Source organism: Pelophylax lessonae (genome assembly GCF_965119305.1).
Source record: "Pelophylax lessonae genome assembly, chromosome: 4".
NCBI classification, from domain to species: Eukaryota; Metazoa; Chordata; class Amphibia; order Anura; family Ranidae; genus Pelophylax; species Pelophylax lessonae.
Genome location: NC_138771.1, coordinates 375,292,107 through 375,309,568, shown reverse-complemented (window position 1 = coordinate 375,309,568; position 17,462 = coordinate 375,292,107). Strand labels below are relative to the sequence as shown.

Genomic DNA, 17,462 nt, shown 5'->3' with positions numbered 1-17,462 from the left:
AATGTATGTTATATGGTGATTTGGTGGTTGATAGAGGCCACAGCCATGACAATGTTTGATTGTACCCTGATTGGGTAAACTTAAAGAAAGGAGTCTTATCATTATGAGCTCCAGGATATTGATGGGGGAAGTCTGGCTTCCCTGCGTGACCATGTTCTCTGAACAGAGAGAGATTTGAACATACCTTGCTAGGCTGTCTGTTATCAACCTCCAGGGGTGTGGCAGAAACGACTTTCCCATTGTCAAGGCTGGATTGGAAATCCACCAAGCTCCTTGCTTAGATATAGAGGAGATTAGGTAGGTAGAGGGTAGTGCAGTTTGTTCCAGGGCAGCAAAATGTTGCATTGGAGAGGCCTAGAGTAGAATCAGGCAAAGGGGATAGCCTTTGGATGAGGCTACCATGAGATCTAAAAATCTCATAGAGAATCTCAGGGATGTTTCTTTGATCATAAGATCAGGAGATGAGATTATAATGATGACCAAGTGCCCTGCACTGACAGGTTGCCCTGGACTCCTCTGGAACCATACAAGCTGGTAACTGCCATGAGGATCTCCCAAAAGATGGTAAGAAAGGACAGAGCCATATTCCTGAGCCACCAGCCCAGGGACAACTCAAGCCCCAAAATGACAGAATGCTGCTTTGTAAAGGTCTGGAGTGTAAGCAGGCAAACAGGACTGCCACAAAGAGTGCCACAACACCCCACATAGCAGGTGTTGTGAGTGTGCAGTCCCACAGTGTTAATTCTGATGATGAAAACAAGCAGGAATAGGGAAAATGTAAAGGCACCCAGCAACCTATGTATATGAAGTAGCTCCTCGCTTGGCCCACTCACAAAGTTAGTCTTTAGAGACAGGGCAAATGCTCAGGCAATTCCAATGACACTGGGCCTGGAGAGCACACAGTGGCTTTTACCAGAACCAAGTCTGAAAAGGACCCTAAGGTCACTTCCACATCACAGTATCCATAGATGGATCAAAATTTGACTGTGTTGATGGGGTAATTGAGCAATTTTCTTAAGGAACTTCAAAAGCCAGGTTGCCAGCTGTAATTAGAGACTGGCTCTAGCAGCAGTGTAGAAAACAAAAACTTATTAAAGAAAAAGGTAAAAAAAAAAAAAAAAGGTGCTAGCAAAAAAAAGAAAAAGGCTAGGTTTTTACACAGAACAACTGAAGAAAAGATGCCCAACTTTATAGGACACTAGCAATAAACTGAGACATGCTGGTAATGGGAAGGGGTTATCCTGGGGTGGCCTACAGTGCTCTTTGTTTTCCAATTTTTCGATCTCCAATTTTTCTGTAAAAAGAAGTAAAACTCTAGAGTTAAAGGAGTCCCTTAATAAACAAGAAAAAGCGTTGCTGCACTCTTTCCTTAGTATTACAATCATGAAACTTATTTAAAATTATTTTAACCAATTCAACAAGGAACATGTTCAGGTGTTTACAGGGAGTATACAAAGTCATCAGAGGCAGCCTCTTTGCAGCCTGTAATCTATTCTGTAGAACTAAAGTATTCAAGGTTTAACAGCATAATGGCAAGCTAAAATATAATTCTAAAGTAGCTAATTGATGCCTTCGTTTATCATTTCCCTGCAGACAGTAACATCTTTTGCCAGCATCACCACAAATCCATTACAATAGAAAACTAGCAAAAATTCTAGCCAGACCAGGGTCTGAAAAGTGTGGAGACTGTAAACAGATTAAAAAACAGGCTAAACATACATCACTGCTAATACTGGTAGCCCAAAGAAAGATCTTGAAGTTTTCTTCAGATTGCCTGCACAGGCCCTGTATTTATGCCATTGAACTCATGTTCTGTAGTGATTGACAGGAGGAACCACAGAATGCAGTTGGGGACACTGGAAAGTGGTGCTTTCCACAAAGTCTTCAACCGACAATTTTTCTAGATGGAAGCAGTGTTCAATGGTAAAAGCTCCAAGAAGGATAAATATTAGTTTTCATCTTTACATGGGCTTTTTTTCCATTATTTTCAGATTTCCGTTTAACATCTTTAAAAATCTAAAGAGAAGAGGGGAGTTGTTCTGCAAACAAGAACAACTGGTCGATATTTGTATACAAGTGCAACCCGGGGTTAAAGGACAAACATGTGATTCTCTCTCTACAGATTTTACTACAACATTTGGATTCAACCAGAAAATTGTGGTCATTGGTTACTAATAAAGTCTGGACATTCAAATAGAAACTGTAAGAGTAACGGCCTAACTTTATTATTATATTGAAATACATTATTGACAATTCTAAGTAGAAAATCGAAGGAAAAAAAAAACATATCATTGCCATTTAAATAAATAATTAGCTCAATTAATTTGCAATAAAGTGCAAAAAGGCTTTTTATGCTACTTTTGGGTGGAGCAAAGGTCAGGAAACATGTTAACTTACTACTGTGCCCCTTTTGGGAAAATTCAGTCATTTTCTGCCCTGCTGACTGTTGTCACTGAGAATGGAGGCTTCCTTAGCCGACAGTATCTCACCTATATCTTTGTCTGTGCTGTACCTTCCCATCACCTACCTTCTAACTAAATTAATTATTTTAATAAATATGTGCATGAAATCTACTGGAAAATCAATGTATCTCTGTCTTTGTATATGACCCCTAGATGGTGACAGACTTTTACCCATGATGTTATGGGACTACTTTATGTGCTTAAATGTGCCTCTATTCTTATGCAAACAAATGAATGTTGCTGTAATTTAAATTACCACAATATGGCGATACGGAAATGCAAACACACTACATAGGAACCTTTAATGGGTTAATGATTTGGTCAGGTGCGACATCACAGGATAGCCTGTTAAGGAGCCTCGATTTATGCTATTTAAGGCAAGGAAAATGGTTGTCACACTACATTGAAGAAGCCTAGGTGACCACGCATAGGTCTGATCGTCTCCACATGCCCGTGGACATGACCACACTCTGCCGCTGATGACATCCTGCCGCTCAGCACCACCACCCTGTGATCTGGATCTCTCATTGCCGAGGCTACCACCCCTGACTCGATTCTCCCAACCCCGTGAGCCTTGAGGAGGAGCTGTCAGCTCTGCGTACGTAGCCTTGCTTTCTAGTCTCCACGGACCCTGTGTTCAGGTCTCCCCGCCCCATACTGGTGACGTCACTTCTGCTTCCACGTTCCATGCTGGCCAATCGCAGAAGCACTACAGAGCCCCAGTGACGTTTGGAGCGAGCAAGTCTGCCAGGATGCAGCAGTAGAAGATAGACCTCCACTCCTAGAGATGCCTACCATTTCTTACCGGTTTGTAAGTGTTTTTAATCTTTTGCAATAAACGCATTCCTTAGTAATACTGCACTTAGTGGCGACCCCCCCCCCTTTCTTCTCTCTTGTACATACACAGAGCATGTGCACACTCTGAGGATGGCAGCCTAATCGCAGTGCAATCAACCATCTGCACGGATAGCAGACTCAATTTCCCAGCCCAGGTGATGCTCTCCCAACAATATTGTTTCTCCCACTTCCGAGGCTACTTCCTTGATCCGAGGCTCCCACTTCCACTGATGCTGGGAAACTGCAACTCAGGAAGGATGTTTCCGTACAGAGCGGAGAGTGCGGACTGTGCATCAGTGTCCCTCTGCGGCTCATGAAAGAACCGTGAGTTATCCCTCAACGGGGAACAGTGCTACCTGTCCACACGTCAGATTTAGGCGAACTGACTGTTATACACATTGCAGTGTGAACTTGATCAGATCACTGACCGCACCTGACACTGCATGGATTTGCCTCATTCAACCAGTAATTGCGTGTATCTAAATGCACAACACAGACTGTCATAGGTTAAACTGAAATCATCACTCACATTCAACAGAACTGCAGACTACTTGCACCAGTAAATTGCTCTAAGTAAAGAATCTACAAGTCCGGTTCATTCCAGCTGCGGCTCACACATTCCAAGCACGCCATCTGACATCTGTAGGAACCTTAGTTCACGTGGTGACCTACCATTTCTTGTTCAGCTCATTTGGTCCATTTGGGGAAATAAGAAGCCCAGACGTCCACTATAAGCTGTACGGCTGCTAGGCGCTGACACCATGGCGGTTACCGGGGACTCCTTCAGATCCCATATACTCTGCCCTTTACCACTGAGCGGTTATTTTCATGACCTTTGATTTATGTGGTATTACAGTGTGTTAACCTAGATGTGGTTACATATACCCTGGCATGCGTTTTATATATGAAAAAGCTTTCAGTCGTTTAACTATTGTCTATTGCCTATCAACTGTGCATAATTTTCTAATTTTTCTGATTAATAACGTTTTTCTATGAGAGTCCGCTGGTTGCTCTATTCCCTTTTCACAATTTGAACTACTTATAAGCTTTTCCTCTACATGATCTCCAGATCAGATGGTAATGTGTAACTGTAATGTTTATTACAAGATTAGCTAGTAGAATTACAACTTCATAAGGTCAAACAAAGGCTAAGTTCACTTATATGTTATATCCATATTTAGGGTGTAAAATGCAACATGCTCTAACACCTCCCCGTGCAACCAATACTCACACCATTGTGATAGCGGACAGGGATTCCTGTCCCATGCACCTGCTATCATATTCAAAATCAGTGTGGATGTGAATGAAGAAACTACAAGTTCCGTCTGCCACTGTGGCTAATGAGCAATGAGCGCTGATGAGCTCCCTTGTGGTACACCAACACTTCCTTCAGCTTTCAAACAGAAAGCCTGTACAATATGGCACGAGCAGAAAGCTGGAGGACATGTTTGGAGGCACATGACATTATACCCATGATCATGGTCATGATCACGATCACAGGTGCAATGCTTTTGAGGCTCCTGGAGAGAAAATTAGTAAATTCACTTTTTTCTGAACACACAAGCATTTTTTTTTACCTAAAGGTGAACTTATACTTTTTAGGTTTAATTCTAGGAGAGGGATATGACTAAAGATCACCTTTGCGGGAGACGTCACATATCAAGTTCCATGCCCTTATGATATCAGGTTGCTTGCTCTGTAGCTGTACCACACAGAAATATGCCCGCTTTTTAAATTCCTCATCCTCATCAAACCTCTTTTTGGATTCCTGCATTAGAAACATAAAAACAAATACTTGATGCGCAAAATTATACAACAATAGCATACATGCTAGTTGCTTTTACTGCAGGAAATGTTTCCTTAAGTTAACTAAACAGACACACCAACTACAGTAAATACCTTTTTTAATGCAAATAACTTGATCTGCGAGTATTTTACAAGACTAGCAAATTTTTTTCATAAACTTTAACTTGGTAAATGAGCACGTCTTGCAATATGAGTAGCTTGGGATCTGACTTGTGTTAGTCAATGAGAGCTGTCTTAATTAGCACTACTGAAGTCGCTACGACTTTAGGCTGGCCATATATTTTCAATTTTCTTGTACAATTTTCTTTTAGATTTACCAAAAACCATATAATATGAGGTCAAAACTAAACAAAACTTTCAATTGAATCCAATTAGGCAGGCAAATGCACTACATAGTTGAAGGTAAATCTAAACAAAATTGAACAGAAAATTGTATAATGTATGGACAGCCTTAGAAAAAAAGTTTCCTGCACTACTTCAAGGTGACTTCTATCAGACTTGTGCCCAGAGACTTTTAAGAAAGGTTTGTGAAAAAAAATCCTTGTGCTCAAAAAAGCTCAAAGGAGCTCAAAGCAGCTCAATAATAACATGCACAAGAGCACAAAAAGAGCACAGGCTTCTTCAAGCTGAAATAAAAGCTCAAATGCCTGTAAAAGCATTTTTTTTTTTTTTTTTGAGTTTCAGTGTGCATGAGCCCCAAGTTGGATCCTCATCTTAATTAATGTGATTTGGATCCGACATTACAGAGAGAATACCTAGGCATTCCCTGAAGTTGCCTTGAAGTCCCATTGTTATAATCTTTTTATATGGAATATAGTCTAAAGGACTTATGAATACATGGCTGTTGAACAAATCATCTGATTTTTTAAATATTTCTAATGAGGAAATTCACTTTCATATAAGAGTGCTTTGGATTACAAGCACATTTCCGGAACAAATTATGCATGCAATCCAAGGTTTTACTGTACTTCCAAATCCCTATATTGGACAACTCTCCATTAACCACTTCAGCTCCGGAAGGTTTTACCCCCTCAATGACCAGGCCATTTTTGCGATTCGGAACTGCGTTACTTTAACAATTGCGCGATCGTGCAACGCTGTACCCAAATACAATCAATGTCATTTTTTTCCCCACAAATAGAGCTTTCTTTTGGTGGTATTTGATAACCTCTGCAGTTTTTAGATTTTTGTGCTAAAAACAAAAAAAAGAGTGACAATTAAATATTTTTCCTTTCCGTTATAAAACATTCCCAATAATTTTTTTTTTTTTTTTATCAGTTTAGGCCAATTTGATTCTGCTACATATTTTTGGTAAAAGAATCCCAAAAAGCGTATATTATAATTGTTTTTTATTGGTTTGTGCAAGTTATAGCGTTTACAAACTACGGGATAGATTTTTGGACTGTTTGTTTATTTTATTTATTAGTAATGGCGGCGATGAGCGATTTTTAGTGGGACTGCAACATTACAGCGTACAGATCGGACCCCTAACTGCCTTTTTTGACACTTTTTGGGGACCAGTGACATTACATTAATCAGTGCTAAATAATATGCACTGTTACTGTATAAATGACACTGGCAGGGATGGGGTTAATACGGGGGGGGGGGGGAGGATGATCAAAGGGTTAAATATATGCATATTTGTGCTTACTAACTGTGAGGGGGGGCAGGCTCTGCGAAAGCACAGAGAAATTGGTGTTTCATAAGAGCCACCTGCTTTGTTTACATATTCAGGCGACTCTGTCAGTTTCTCTGAAGATCGCAGGAGGCCGGCGGTGATCGTGTCCTCTTTTCCCGCGGTCTGGCTCCCGCTGTGTTTAGATATACGTGATTATGTGCAGCCGATTCGCCCTGACGCAATAAATCTGTGTAGGGCAGTCTGAAGGCGGTTAAGGCATGGGCTGCATCATTTTTGCTTTTATGCATTTTTAATTTTATTCAAACAATATAGCAAATTCAATAATGTATTTATGTACTATATACCAGTGCTCTTAGCACTCTTATTAAATGTAACCTTATACAGTATGTACTAAATGCCCTCTCAGTGAACAGTAAAAAATGAAAAGGAATTATATTCGCTCTCTTGGTATACTGTGGAAAGGACAGCTAGGTAATTACATCAACAAACACCTTTCAGCATTTATTACTGCAATTCCAAAAAAGTTGGGACACTGTAAAATCTACATAAAAAAAAAAAAAAAAAAAAAGAATGCAAGGTTTTGCAAATTTCATAAACCCATATTTTTTTAACAACATATCACATGTTGAAAATGATGGTAGCAACACATTTCAAAAAAGTCAGGACTGGCCCATGTTTAGCACAGTGTAGCAAATCTCTTCATTTAACAACACTCTGTTAACATCTGGGAAACTGAGAACAGTTGCTGGAGTTTTGGGAGAGGAATGTTGTCCTATTCTTGCCTGATATAGGATTCTAACTGCTCAACTGTCCTAGGTTTCCTTTGTTGTATTTTTCATTTCAAGGTGGGAGAAATATTTTCAATTAGTGAAAGGTCTAGACGGCACGCAATCCAGTTAGGCACCCAGACTCTACTACTATGAAGCCTTGTTGTTCTCATGGATGCAGGATGTGGTTTAGCATTATCCTGCTGAAAGCCTTCCCTGAAAAAGATGTCGTCTGGATGGGAGCATATGCTACTCTAAAACCTGGATATATCTTTCAGCATTGATGGTGTCTTTCCAGATGTGCAAGATGCCAATTCCATATGCAGTAATGCACCTCCATACCATCAAGGATGCAGGCTTTTGAACTGAGTGCTGATAACAAACCAGAAGGTCCCTCTCCTCTTTAGTCTGGAGGATGCGACAGTCATGGTTGCCAAAAAGAATGTCAAATTTCAATTTGTCTGACTCTCGGAATCTGTAGATGATAGTATATATTGTAGATGACTATAGATTTACGGTTTTTACAATTTTACCTTGAGAAACATTATTCTGAAGTTGTTTGACAATTTATACAGTGCCTTAAAAACTTATTCATACCCCTAGAAATTTTCCACATTTTGTCATGTTACAACCAAAAACCTAAATGGATTTTATTGTGATTTTATGTCATAGACCAACACAAAGTGGCACAGAAATGTGACATGGAAGGAAAATGATAAATGGTTTTCAAAAGTTTTTACAAATATATATATGTGAAAAGTGTGACGTGCATTTGTACTCAGCCCCCCTGAGTCAATACTTTGTAGAACCACCTTGCACTGCAATTACAGCTGCAAGTCTTTTTGGGGATCTCTACCGGCTTTGCACATCTAGAGAGTGAAATTTCTGTCCATTCTTCTTTGTCAAATAACATAATCTCTGTCAGATTGGATGGAGAGCATCTGTGAACAGCAATTTTCAAGTCTTGCCACAGATTCTCAATTGTATTTAGGTCTGGACTTTGACTGGGCCATTCAAACACTTGAATTTGCTTTAATCTAAACCATTCCATTGTAGCTCTGTCTGTATGTTTAGGGTCGTTGTCCTGCTGCTAGGTGAACCTTCACCTCAATCTCAAGTCTTTTGTATACTCTAACAGGTTTTCTTCTAAGATTGCCCTGTATTTGGCTCCATCCATTGTCCCATACACTCTGGCCAGCTTCCCATTCCCTGCTGAAGAAAAGCATCCCCACAACATGATGCTGCCAACACGTTTCAGGGTGTGGATGGTGTGTTCAGGGTGATGTGCAGTGTTATTTTCTGCCACACACAGCTTTTTGCTTTTCGGCCAAAAAGTTCAATTTTGATCTCATCTAACCAGAGCACCTTCTTCTAGGTTTGCTGTGTCCCCCACACGGCTTCTCGCAAACTGCAAACAGGTCTTCTTATGGCTTTCTTTCAACAATGGCTTTCGTCTGGCCACTCTTCCATAAAGGCCAGATTTGTGGAGTGCAGGACTAATACTTGTCCTGTGGACAGATTCTCCCACCTGAGCTGGGGATCTCTGCAACTCCAACAGAGTTACCCTGGGCCTCTTGGCTGCTTCTCTGAAAAATGCTCTCCTTGCCCGGCCTGTCAGTTTAGGTGGACGGCCATGTCTTGGTAGGTTTGCAGTTATGCCATACTCTTTCCATTTTGGGATGATGGATTGAACAGTATTCCGTAAGATGTTCAAAGCTTGAGATATTTTTTTATAACCTAACCCTGCTTTAAACTTCTCCACAACTTTATCCCTGACCAGTCTGGTGTGTCCCTTGGCCCTCATGATGCTGTTGGTTCACTAAGGTTCTCTAACAAACCTCTGGTGGCTTCACAGAACATCTGTATTTATACTGAGATTAAATTATACACAGGTGGACTATTTACTAATTAGGTGATTTCTAAAGATATTTGGTTCCACTAGATTTTAGTTAGGGGTAACAGAGTGAAGGGGGCTGAATACAAATGCACGCTACACTATTCAGATATTTATTTGTAAAAAATTTTGAAAATCATTTATCATTTTCCTTCCACTTCACATTTTTGTGCCACTTTGTGTTGGTCTATCACATAAAATCCCCCCCAAAAAAAACATTTACATTTTTGGTTGTAACATGACAAAATGTGGAAAATTTCAAGGGGTGTGAATACTTTTTCAAGGCACTGTAGATGCAGCTTTTGACAGATTCGTGAACCTCTGCCCGTCTTTACTTCTAAAACACCTTGACTCACCAAGATGCCCAATCTAAACCAAATAATGATACTAACCTACTGCCAATTTACCATAATTCATTGCAAAATGATCTTCCGGCTCTTTCTTGTTAGTACTACCCCAACTTTTTTGAGACGTGCTGCTGCCATCAATTTCAATGACCTTTTTTTTTTTTAATAAAATGCTAAATTTTCTCAGTTTAAACATTTGATATGTTTTTTTTGTAAATAAAACACGGATTTAACAGATTTAAAAATTATTGCATTCTGCTTTTATGTACATTTTACAGAGTCTAAACTTTTTTGGAGTTAGGGTTGTACTGTAAAGCATTTTACAAATTGCTGTTTAATTTTTTTTTTTTTTATTATTATTAATACACAGGTTGGAATTAAGTACTCAATTTCAGTGTTTACTGAGGACACCAAATTATGCAGGGAAATAACTTTGGCACAGGATAAAACAGCAATACAGGAGGACTTTGACAAAACTGAGGGTTAGTCATCTACATTGCAATGCATTGAGATTCATTATTGAGAAATGTAAAGTTGTGCACTTGAGTGCCAAAATTACATGTGGTAATTACACATTAGGAGGGGCTTTGGTGAGAGAGGCAGTGATGAAAAAGGGTCTGGGGTTGCTTGAACATTTACAGACTTAGCAATAGCATGCAATACCAAGTGAGAGCTAACAAAGCACTGTCATGCATTAAAAATGGCATGCATTCAGGGGATAAATTAAAAAATTCTATTCCTTTACCATACACTGGTTTGGACTCATCTAGAATATGCAGGTTAGTTTTGGTCACCAACCCTTAAAGATGTTAAATTACCCACTTCAGTTCCGGAAGGTTTTGCCACCTTAATGACCAGGCCATTTTTTGCGATTCGGCACTGCGTTATTTTAACTAACAATTGAGCGAACGTGCGACACTGTACCCAAATACAACTGATGTCCTTTTTTTCCCCACAAATAGAGCTTTTTTTGGTGGTATTTGATCACCTCTGTGGTTTTTAGATTTTGCGCTATAAACAACAAAAGAGTGACAATTTTGGAAAAAAAGACAATATTTTTTTAACTTTCTGCTATAAAACATTCCCAATAAATAAAATTAAAAAAACAATTTTTTTGATCAGTTTAGGCTAAATTTTAATTGGTTTGAGCAAAAGTTCTAGCGTTAACAAACTACAGGATAGATTGTTGGAATTTTTATTTATTTTTTTGGGTTTTATTAGTAATGGCGGCGATCAGCGTTTTTTAGCGGGACTGCGACATTGCAGCGGACAGATCGGGCCCCTGACATTTTTGACACTTTTTGGGGACCAGGGACATTAATACAGTAATCAGTGCTAAATATTATGCACTGTTACTGTATAAATGACACTGGCAGGGAAGGGGTTAACACTGGGGGCGATCAAAGGGGTTAATGTGTACATAAATGTGATTACTGTGTATGGGAAGGGTTCTGTGACAGGCACACAGAGATCGAAGTTTCAGCTTAGCTGAAACTCCGGATCTCTTCCTGCCTGTCTGACAGAAGACTTTCGTATAAGGTAAAGATAAGGAGCATATGGGTATAGATTGCTATGGCAGGTCCCTGTATTTTAATAATACTTGTCTGACCTAACCGAAACAGGCATTAGAAGAAGGTGTTCTGTTCAAGGGTCAGAACTAAGAATGGTTAGATGGTCAGGACAAAAATTTAGGGACTCAAATGTAAAATGTAAATCATAGCAATTTATTGTGAACAATTATATGTGAGTACAAAACCGTACAGATATTAAATCATTCGTATGGTATGTGACCAGTATAAACATGAAAAACAAGACATACAACATTTAACATAAACAGTTAACAGGGTACCGGCCGATGCATAATAAATGACATCACTGGGCTACTATATATCAATATATTCTCTGGTGGTGTACACCGTGTCTATATCCTTCCTGTGATGTGTGTCTGTGGACTTGCGGGAGAAATTGATTAGTCAATCGCTTTTTACTTAATTAAGCAGGGTAGGTGGAAGTATGCCGTGGTGGGTGGCTGGGATAAATTCTCCTCCAATTGGCATCATTTATACAATTCGAGGGTATGGCAGTATATTTTTCTCTTGTTCCGAGTCTGTGCTGTGACTCATAATTAAATCGGCAATTGCCGTAATTTCATTTCCCCCCCCTCTTGTGGTATAAATGGGGTGCCAGGTTTCAGCAGTTGTTGGTTAGGGACGGTTTGTTTTAGTGCTTGATGTGTCCTTTGTAAATTTGTGGTTTAAGGAGTTGCAGAGCGCAAAGGTATCCCCCTTTATGTTGTTTGCGGCAGTATGGTGGAGTGTCAGGTGATTTCAAGTCTTTCACCATCTCTCGGGGACTATGCAGAGTGTGTTTCTAGGTTCCTTAGTGGGAAATGCCTCAGTGGTTTAACCCGTCTCATCAGAGACACTCTGTCAGCCGAACGGCTGATTCTTCACCCCTCTTCCCAGATGGTGTGGCGTTTTCACTTACCTGACCTCCGATCCATTGCCGTACAGCTCTGGTTCCCGTCCTCCGCTGAAGTACCTGGTGCGAGTGCCGATCCCGGTCCTCTGGCTTTCGCTGGCTTCCCCCGCCGTCCGCGTCTGTGACACTGCTCGTTGTACCGGCGGTGAAGATGACGTCAACGCGTTTCGCTTCCGAGTGGCGTAGCTTCGTCTGGATGCCAATTGGAGGAGAATTTATCCCAGCCACCCACCACGTTATACTTCCACCTACCCTGCTTAATTAAGTAAAAAGTGATTGACTAATCAATTTCTCCCGCAAGTCCACAGACACACATCACAGGAAGGATATGATTTACGTTTTACATTTGAGTCCCTAAATTTTTGTCCTGACAGAAGACTTGCCTGCTTTGTTTACATAAGCAGCCGGGTCTTTTGTCAGTTTATCGGACGATCGCGGGAGGAAGGCGGCGATCGCCACTGCTCCTCCTGCGGCCCGCCTCCCGCTGTGTCTAAACACAGTGGGAGCTCGGCTTCGGAGGCGCGCGGCGCCAAAACCTTGTGCACGAAATCACGTAGTACTATGTGATTTTGCGCAGCCGAGCCGTCCTGCCGCAGTAATACTTCAAGCAGAAGAGGACTTGTCCGCGGGGCCAGAGGGACCCGCTTTTGACTTACCAACCCAGGGTCTTTGAAATCACCTGAGAATGCTCGGGAGGATTTTGAACCCTTGTCCTGTGCAGGACAAATGGGCCACTTGTGGGCTGAGAACACCAGACCAACATTTCAGCCAAATCATGCGGCGTAGGGTCACCGCAGGCACAGATATACTGCAACCCCTGTATCAGCTGGTCTGCCAATTCCGCCAGCTCAGGGGGATGCTGACCCTCTTCCAAGTCCTGGCTTGAGGGACCAAGGTAATGGCAAACACCGGCCACAATATTGAACCTGTCACAGTGAAAAGATGGCGGACCAGAGCCTCAGCCTTCCTGTCTGCAGGGTCTTTAAAGAACGGAGCGTCCTCCACCGGTAGCAAGGTGGCCTTATTCCACCTGGAAACCTGCGAATCCACCACTGGCGGAACCGTCAGTGTCTTCAGGAGGGACTCCTCATGGGAATACCTTCTAGCAAAATGCTTAGGAATCCCAACCATGCGTTTCAGGTAACTCCACTGACTAGTAACAATCTCGTCAAAATAGGTGGGAAACGGAAACACCTTAATCACCTTGGAGTGTCTGCGGGAACCGAACTGCACCGCAGCACCAGCTGTGTCCTCCATCTTTAGAGTTTCCCGCACTGATATTATCAGTGCCTCCACAAGCCCCTTTTCTTGTGGGGAAGATATGGAAGACGACTCATGCTCACTATCAGAGCACTCCAATTGCGTGGACGCAGACCCTTTATGGTTGCTCGCGTACACAGTGGCCATGCCAGCCTCAGAATCTGAGGACACAGAGGGGGCAGAGGTGAGGGGTGAGGGCGCTTCTTTCCCAGTCTTTTCTGCACAGCTAAATCTACTTTTGATACCAGCGACGGCAGGACCGCAGTCATGGCCGCCAGGGTGGACGTAGATTCAGAGGGTCCCGCAGCCTCTGAGAGTGGGTCCGGTGGTGACACTCGCTCTGAGTGTTCCATGGAGCAGCCTGGGACCACTCGTTTTTGCAAAACGGCTGTAATATGTCCCATCATTTTAAATGTGGCACTACAGGTCCCAGCTACTGCTACAGCAGGGAGGAGGGATGGCATAAACCCCCAGAGACTCACCACACCGCTAGAGCCCCCCCCCCACAGCACACCGCTCCAGTGGCTACAAGAAAATGGCCGCCCAGGGGTACGCTGCAACTCAGGCTGTGTCCCGGTCGTGTTCGTCTTTCCATTCAACTTTACATTAATATGATTGGATACAGCACTTTAACAATGACCTTTTGTGACTTACTCTCCTTATGGTGGGTGTCAATGACTGTTTTCTGGACAACTGTCAAGTCAGCAGTCTTCCCCATAATTGTGCAACCTACTGAACCAGACATAGACCATTTAAAGACTCAGAAAACCTTTACAAGTGTTCTGAGTTAATTAGCTGATTAAGAGTGTCACACCATGAGTCTACAATATTGAACCATTTCACAATATTATACTTTTCTGAGATACTTAATTTTGGGTTTGCACTAGCTGTAAGCCAAAATCATCAAAATTAAAAGAAAGAAAGGTTTGAAATATATCACTCTGCGTGTAGTTAATCTATATAATATGAGTTTCACTTTTTAAATTGAACTACTGAAATAAACTAACTTTTTGATGATATTCTAATTTTTTGAGATGCACCTGTAATTACAATGTACAAGTATACCAAAGGTGACTTTAGTAGCTGTAAAACAGTTTAAAGCTCTTGTAGAGGACACATAGCCATGACTTGAAGTTAGAAGAAAGGAGGTTTAACAATATGTTGCGGAAAATCCTTTTCTCTTAATTTCCTTGACGGACGCAGTGCTCTGATCCATAACAGTAGGGTTATACTGACCCCCACAGAAGTAGGACACTAGGCAAAAAAAAGTTCTGGCTACGCCTATGGGCAGTCCCGGAGCGTACACCCCCTCTCTTCCTGCATAGATGTCAGTTTTGTATCAAAGCAATGTCCGAAAGTAACACCAACCCAACTCAAAATAGGGGGGCGGGTACTGCCTCCGTCAATGAACTTAAGAGAAAAGGATTTTACGGTAAGTCAAAAATCCAGTTTTCTCTATCGTTCATTGACGAACACAGTTCTCTGATCCATATCAGTAGGGATGTCCCAAAGCAAATCCAGAAAATGAGGGGTGGGAACAGCAGAAAAGAACAAGTCCCCAAGGCTAAACCTAGCCAACCAGGCAACATAGGAATCATCAGAACAAAAGATGAGGCCCGTCTGGAAAAAACAGTAAACACCCTGAAGGAAAGCCAAAAGCCCTCCAGACAGCAGCCAGCAAAAATTTTGCGGCCAAAAGAGGCATCTGCAGATGCCAGCACATCCATCTTATAAAATTTGGTAAAGGTGTGAACAGACTACCAGGTAGCCATCCTGCAACCTGGAGCACAGATGCCTGCAAGGCGAGAAGCCCAGGAGGCACTAGGCGCCCGAGTAGAACGCGCCGAAACAGGGAAGGGTAGGACCTGACCCTTAATTGAAGAAGCCCGCACCACTGTCTCTCAGATCCATCTGGAAATAGTCGCAGCAGACGCAGGCAGTCCAGTTCAGTTCATGGGCCATACGCAAGTACAGAGAGCAAGCCTAACTTACGAAAAAGACTCAGTAGTCGTCAAGTACATCATGAGTGCCCGAACTCTATCCAGAGTATGCAATGCACATTCCTTAGGATGATTGGGCTTAGGACCCAAGATGGCAATACAATGTCCTCGTTCAAGTGAACACTAGAAACCACCTTCGGAGGGAAGGACGAATCCAGACGAAGTACCACTTTGTCTCCATGAACCAACATATAGGGAGAACGACAGGACAATGTCGCCAATGCCGACATCCTGCGCGCAGAGTGACAGCAACCAAGAAGGCCACCTTCTGTAATAAGGTAGGCAGTGGATACCCTCGAACACTTGCAAAAGGAGGTTCTTGAAGAATCAACTGCACCAAATCAAGGTCCCCAGTAGGTGACGGAGGTCGCACCGGAAGTATCAAGTGTCGCACCTCCCGCTGGAAGAAGTCACACACCAGGGAACGGGCGGCCAACAGCCTTTGGAAGCAAATTGCCAAGCCAAAATCTGACCCTTGACAGTACTCAAGGCCAACTGTCGATCAACTCCCCGTTAAAGGAAGCCAAGATCCGGGCCAACGAGTAAAAGCGTGGGGGAGCCCAAGAGACTCACACCACGCCATAAACTACTTTCTCGTATGATAAAAAAAAAAATCATCCTAAAAGTCGCTTCCCACTCTTCAAGCAGGGCAGGAATCACTGAAGCAGACAATCCCCTGTCCTTCAACAGTCAAGCCGGCAAAGCCAGCGACCGTAGGTTGGAAGATTGGCCCTGGAGACAATAAATCCTTCCTGAGAGGAAGTCTCCAAGGAACGTCTGCAGCTAGCCTGATATGGTCAGCGTACCAAGCTCACCGAGGCCAGTCCGGAGCCACGAGAATGACCGGAATACCTTCCGCCTCGATCCCGCAAAGAATTCTTGGCAGCAACTTGAGAGGAGGAAAGACAGACAGCAGCTGATACTGACCTCGGCCCATCTGTGACCACTCTCACACGACCATGCCAGCATCAGCTTTGCGCAGGTGACCATGCTAAACTTCTCAGCATCGTTCATGTTGAACTTAGGGAATGTTCTTGCCTATGACAGAACCCATGGTGCCACCATTGCACCCGCCAGAGGGTCCCAGGAGTGGGCCACAAACCTCTGCACTATTCAGTAGATGCAACACCAGCAGGTCCACATTGGAGTGCCCCAATGAAGGCACAACTGCCGGAACACCTCTGGATGAAGGGACCCTTCCCCTGCATCCAAGGCCTGTTGACTGAGGCAATCTGCCTGAAAAATACAGGTTAATATTAATGAAAAATGGGCACTAGCAATAGTATGGGTTAATAGAATTATTTCATATGGCTGTATGAGTATTAAGAAATCTAGATGGTTATCTCTGGTTGTAAGAAAATTCTGGTAGTTGTGCTAGTGTTATTTATCTAGTTTAAAGTGCAACCAGTGTATAAATATAAATAAAATTGTGATAATACCATTAAATAAACATTTCCAGTAAAAATCAAATATTTTCAAATAATTTGTCACAAGCAATGTGCATAATCCATGACTTTTTGTGAAAATAAATATTAAATGAGTGACACTGGTGATATTGAAGTGAAATTAATAAATAATAATGTTGATAAAAGATATTTATAAAACATATGTAATAAAAATGTGTATCCATAAAATTGTTGTGCGACAAGTGAAAATAGTCCGTGAGAATAATTGAGTTCTTCAAGGTGATTTTGTGCTCCAATGTGCTCTTGATAAAATAAGCAATAACTGCCTCTTACCAGATGGCTTTAGGTCGCCAGCACCTAAATCGCCTTTGATCCCTTTACAGGATGGATCAGTCCTGCACCGAACTCCTCCGCTCCTCTTTCTGGATTTCACTCAGGTGTATATAGGAAAAATAGTGGGGACGACAAATATAGTATAATACCATTTTTATTTTTAAAATAAATATAAAAAATAAGAGATGGCTGCTTACAAGAGGTAGTGCTTTTCCTGGCACTAGGTGAAA

The 17,462-nt window shown here is 42.0% G+C and overlaps 1 protein-coding gene across 1 annotated transcript in view; it reads right to left on the bottom strand.

Moving 5' to 3' along the window:
- RARS1 (arginyl-tRNA synthetase 1) overlaps positions 1–17,462 on the bottom strand; it is a 233,797-nt gene that overhangs the window by 95,024 nt on the left and 121,311 nt on the right. The window contains exon 8 of the mRNA XM_082252882.1: positions 4,938–5,067. Within this exon, the coding sequence (XP_082109008.1) occupies positions 4,938–5,067 (130 nt within the window). The remainder of the gene's footprint in view (positions 1–4,937; positions 5,068–17,462) is intronic.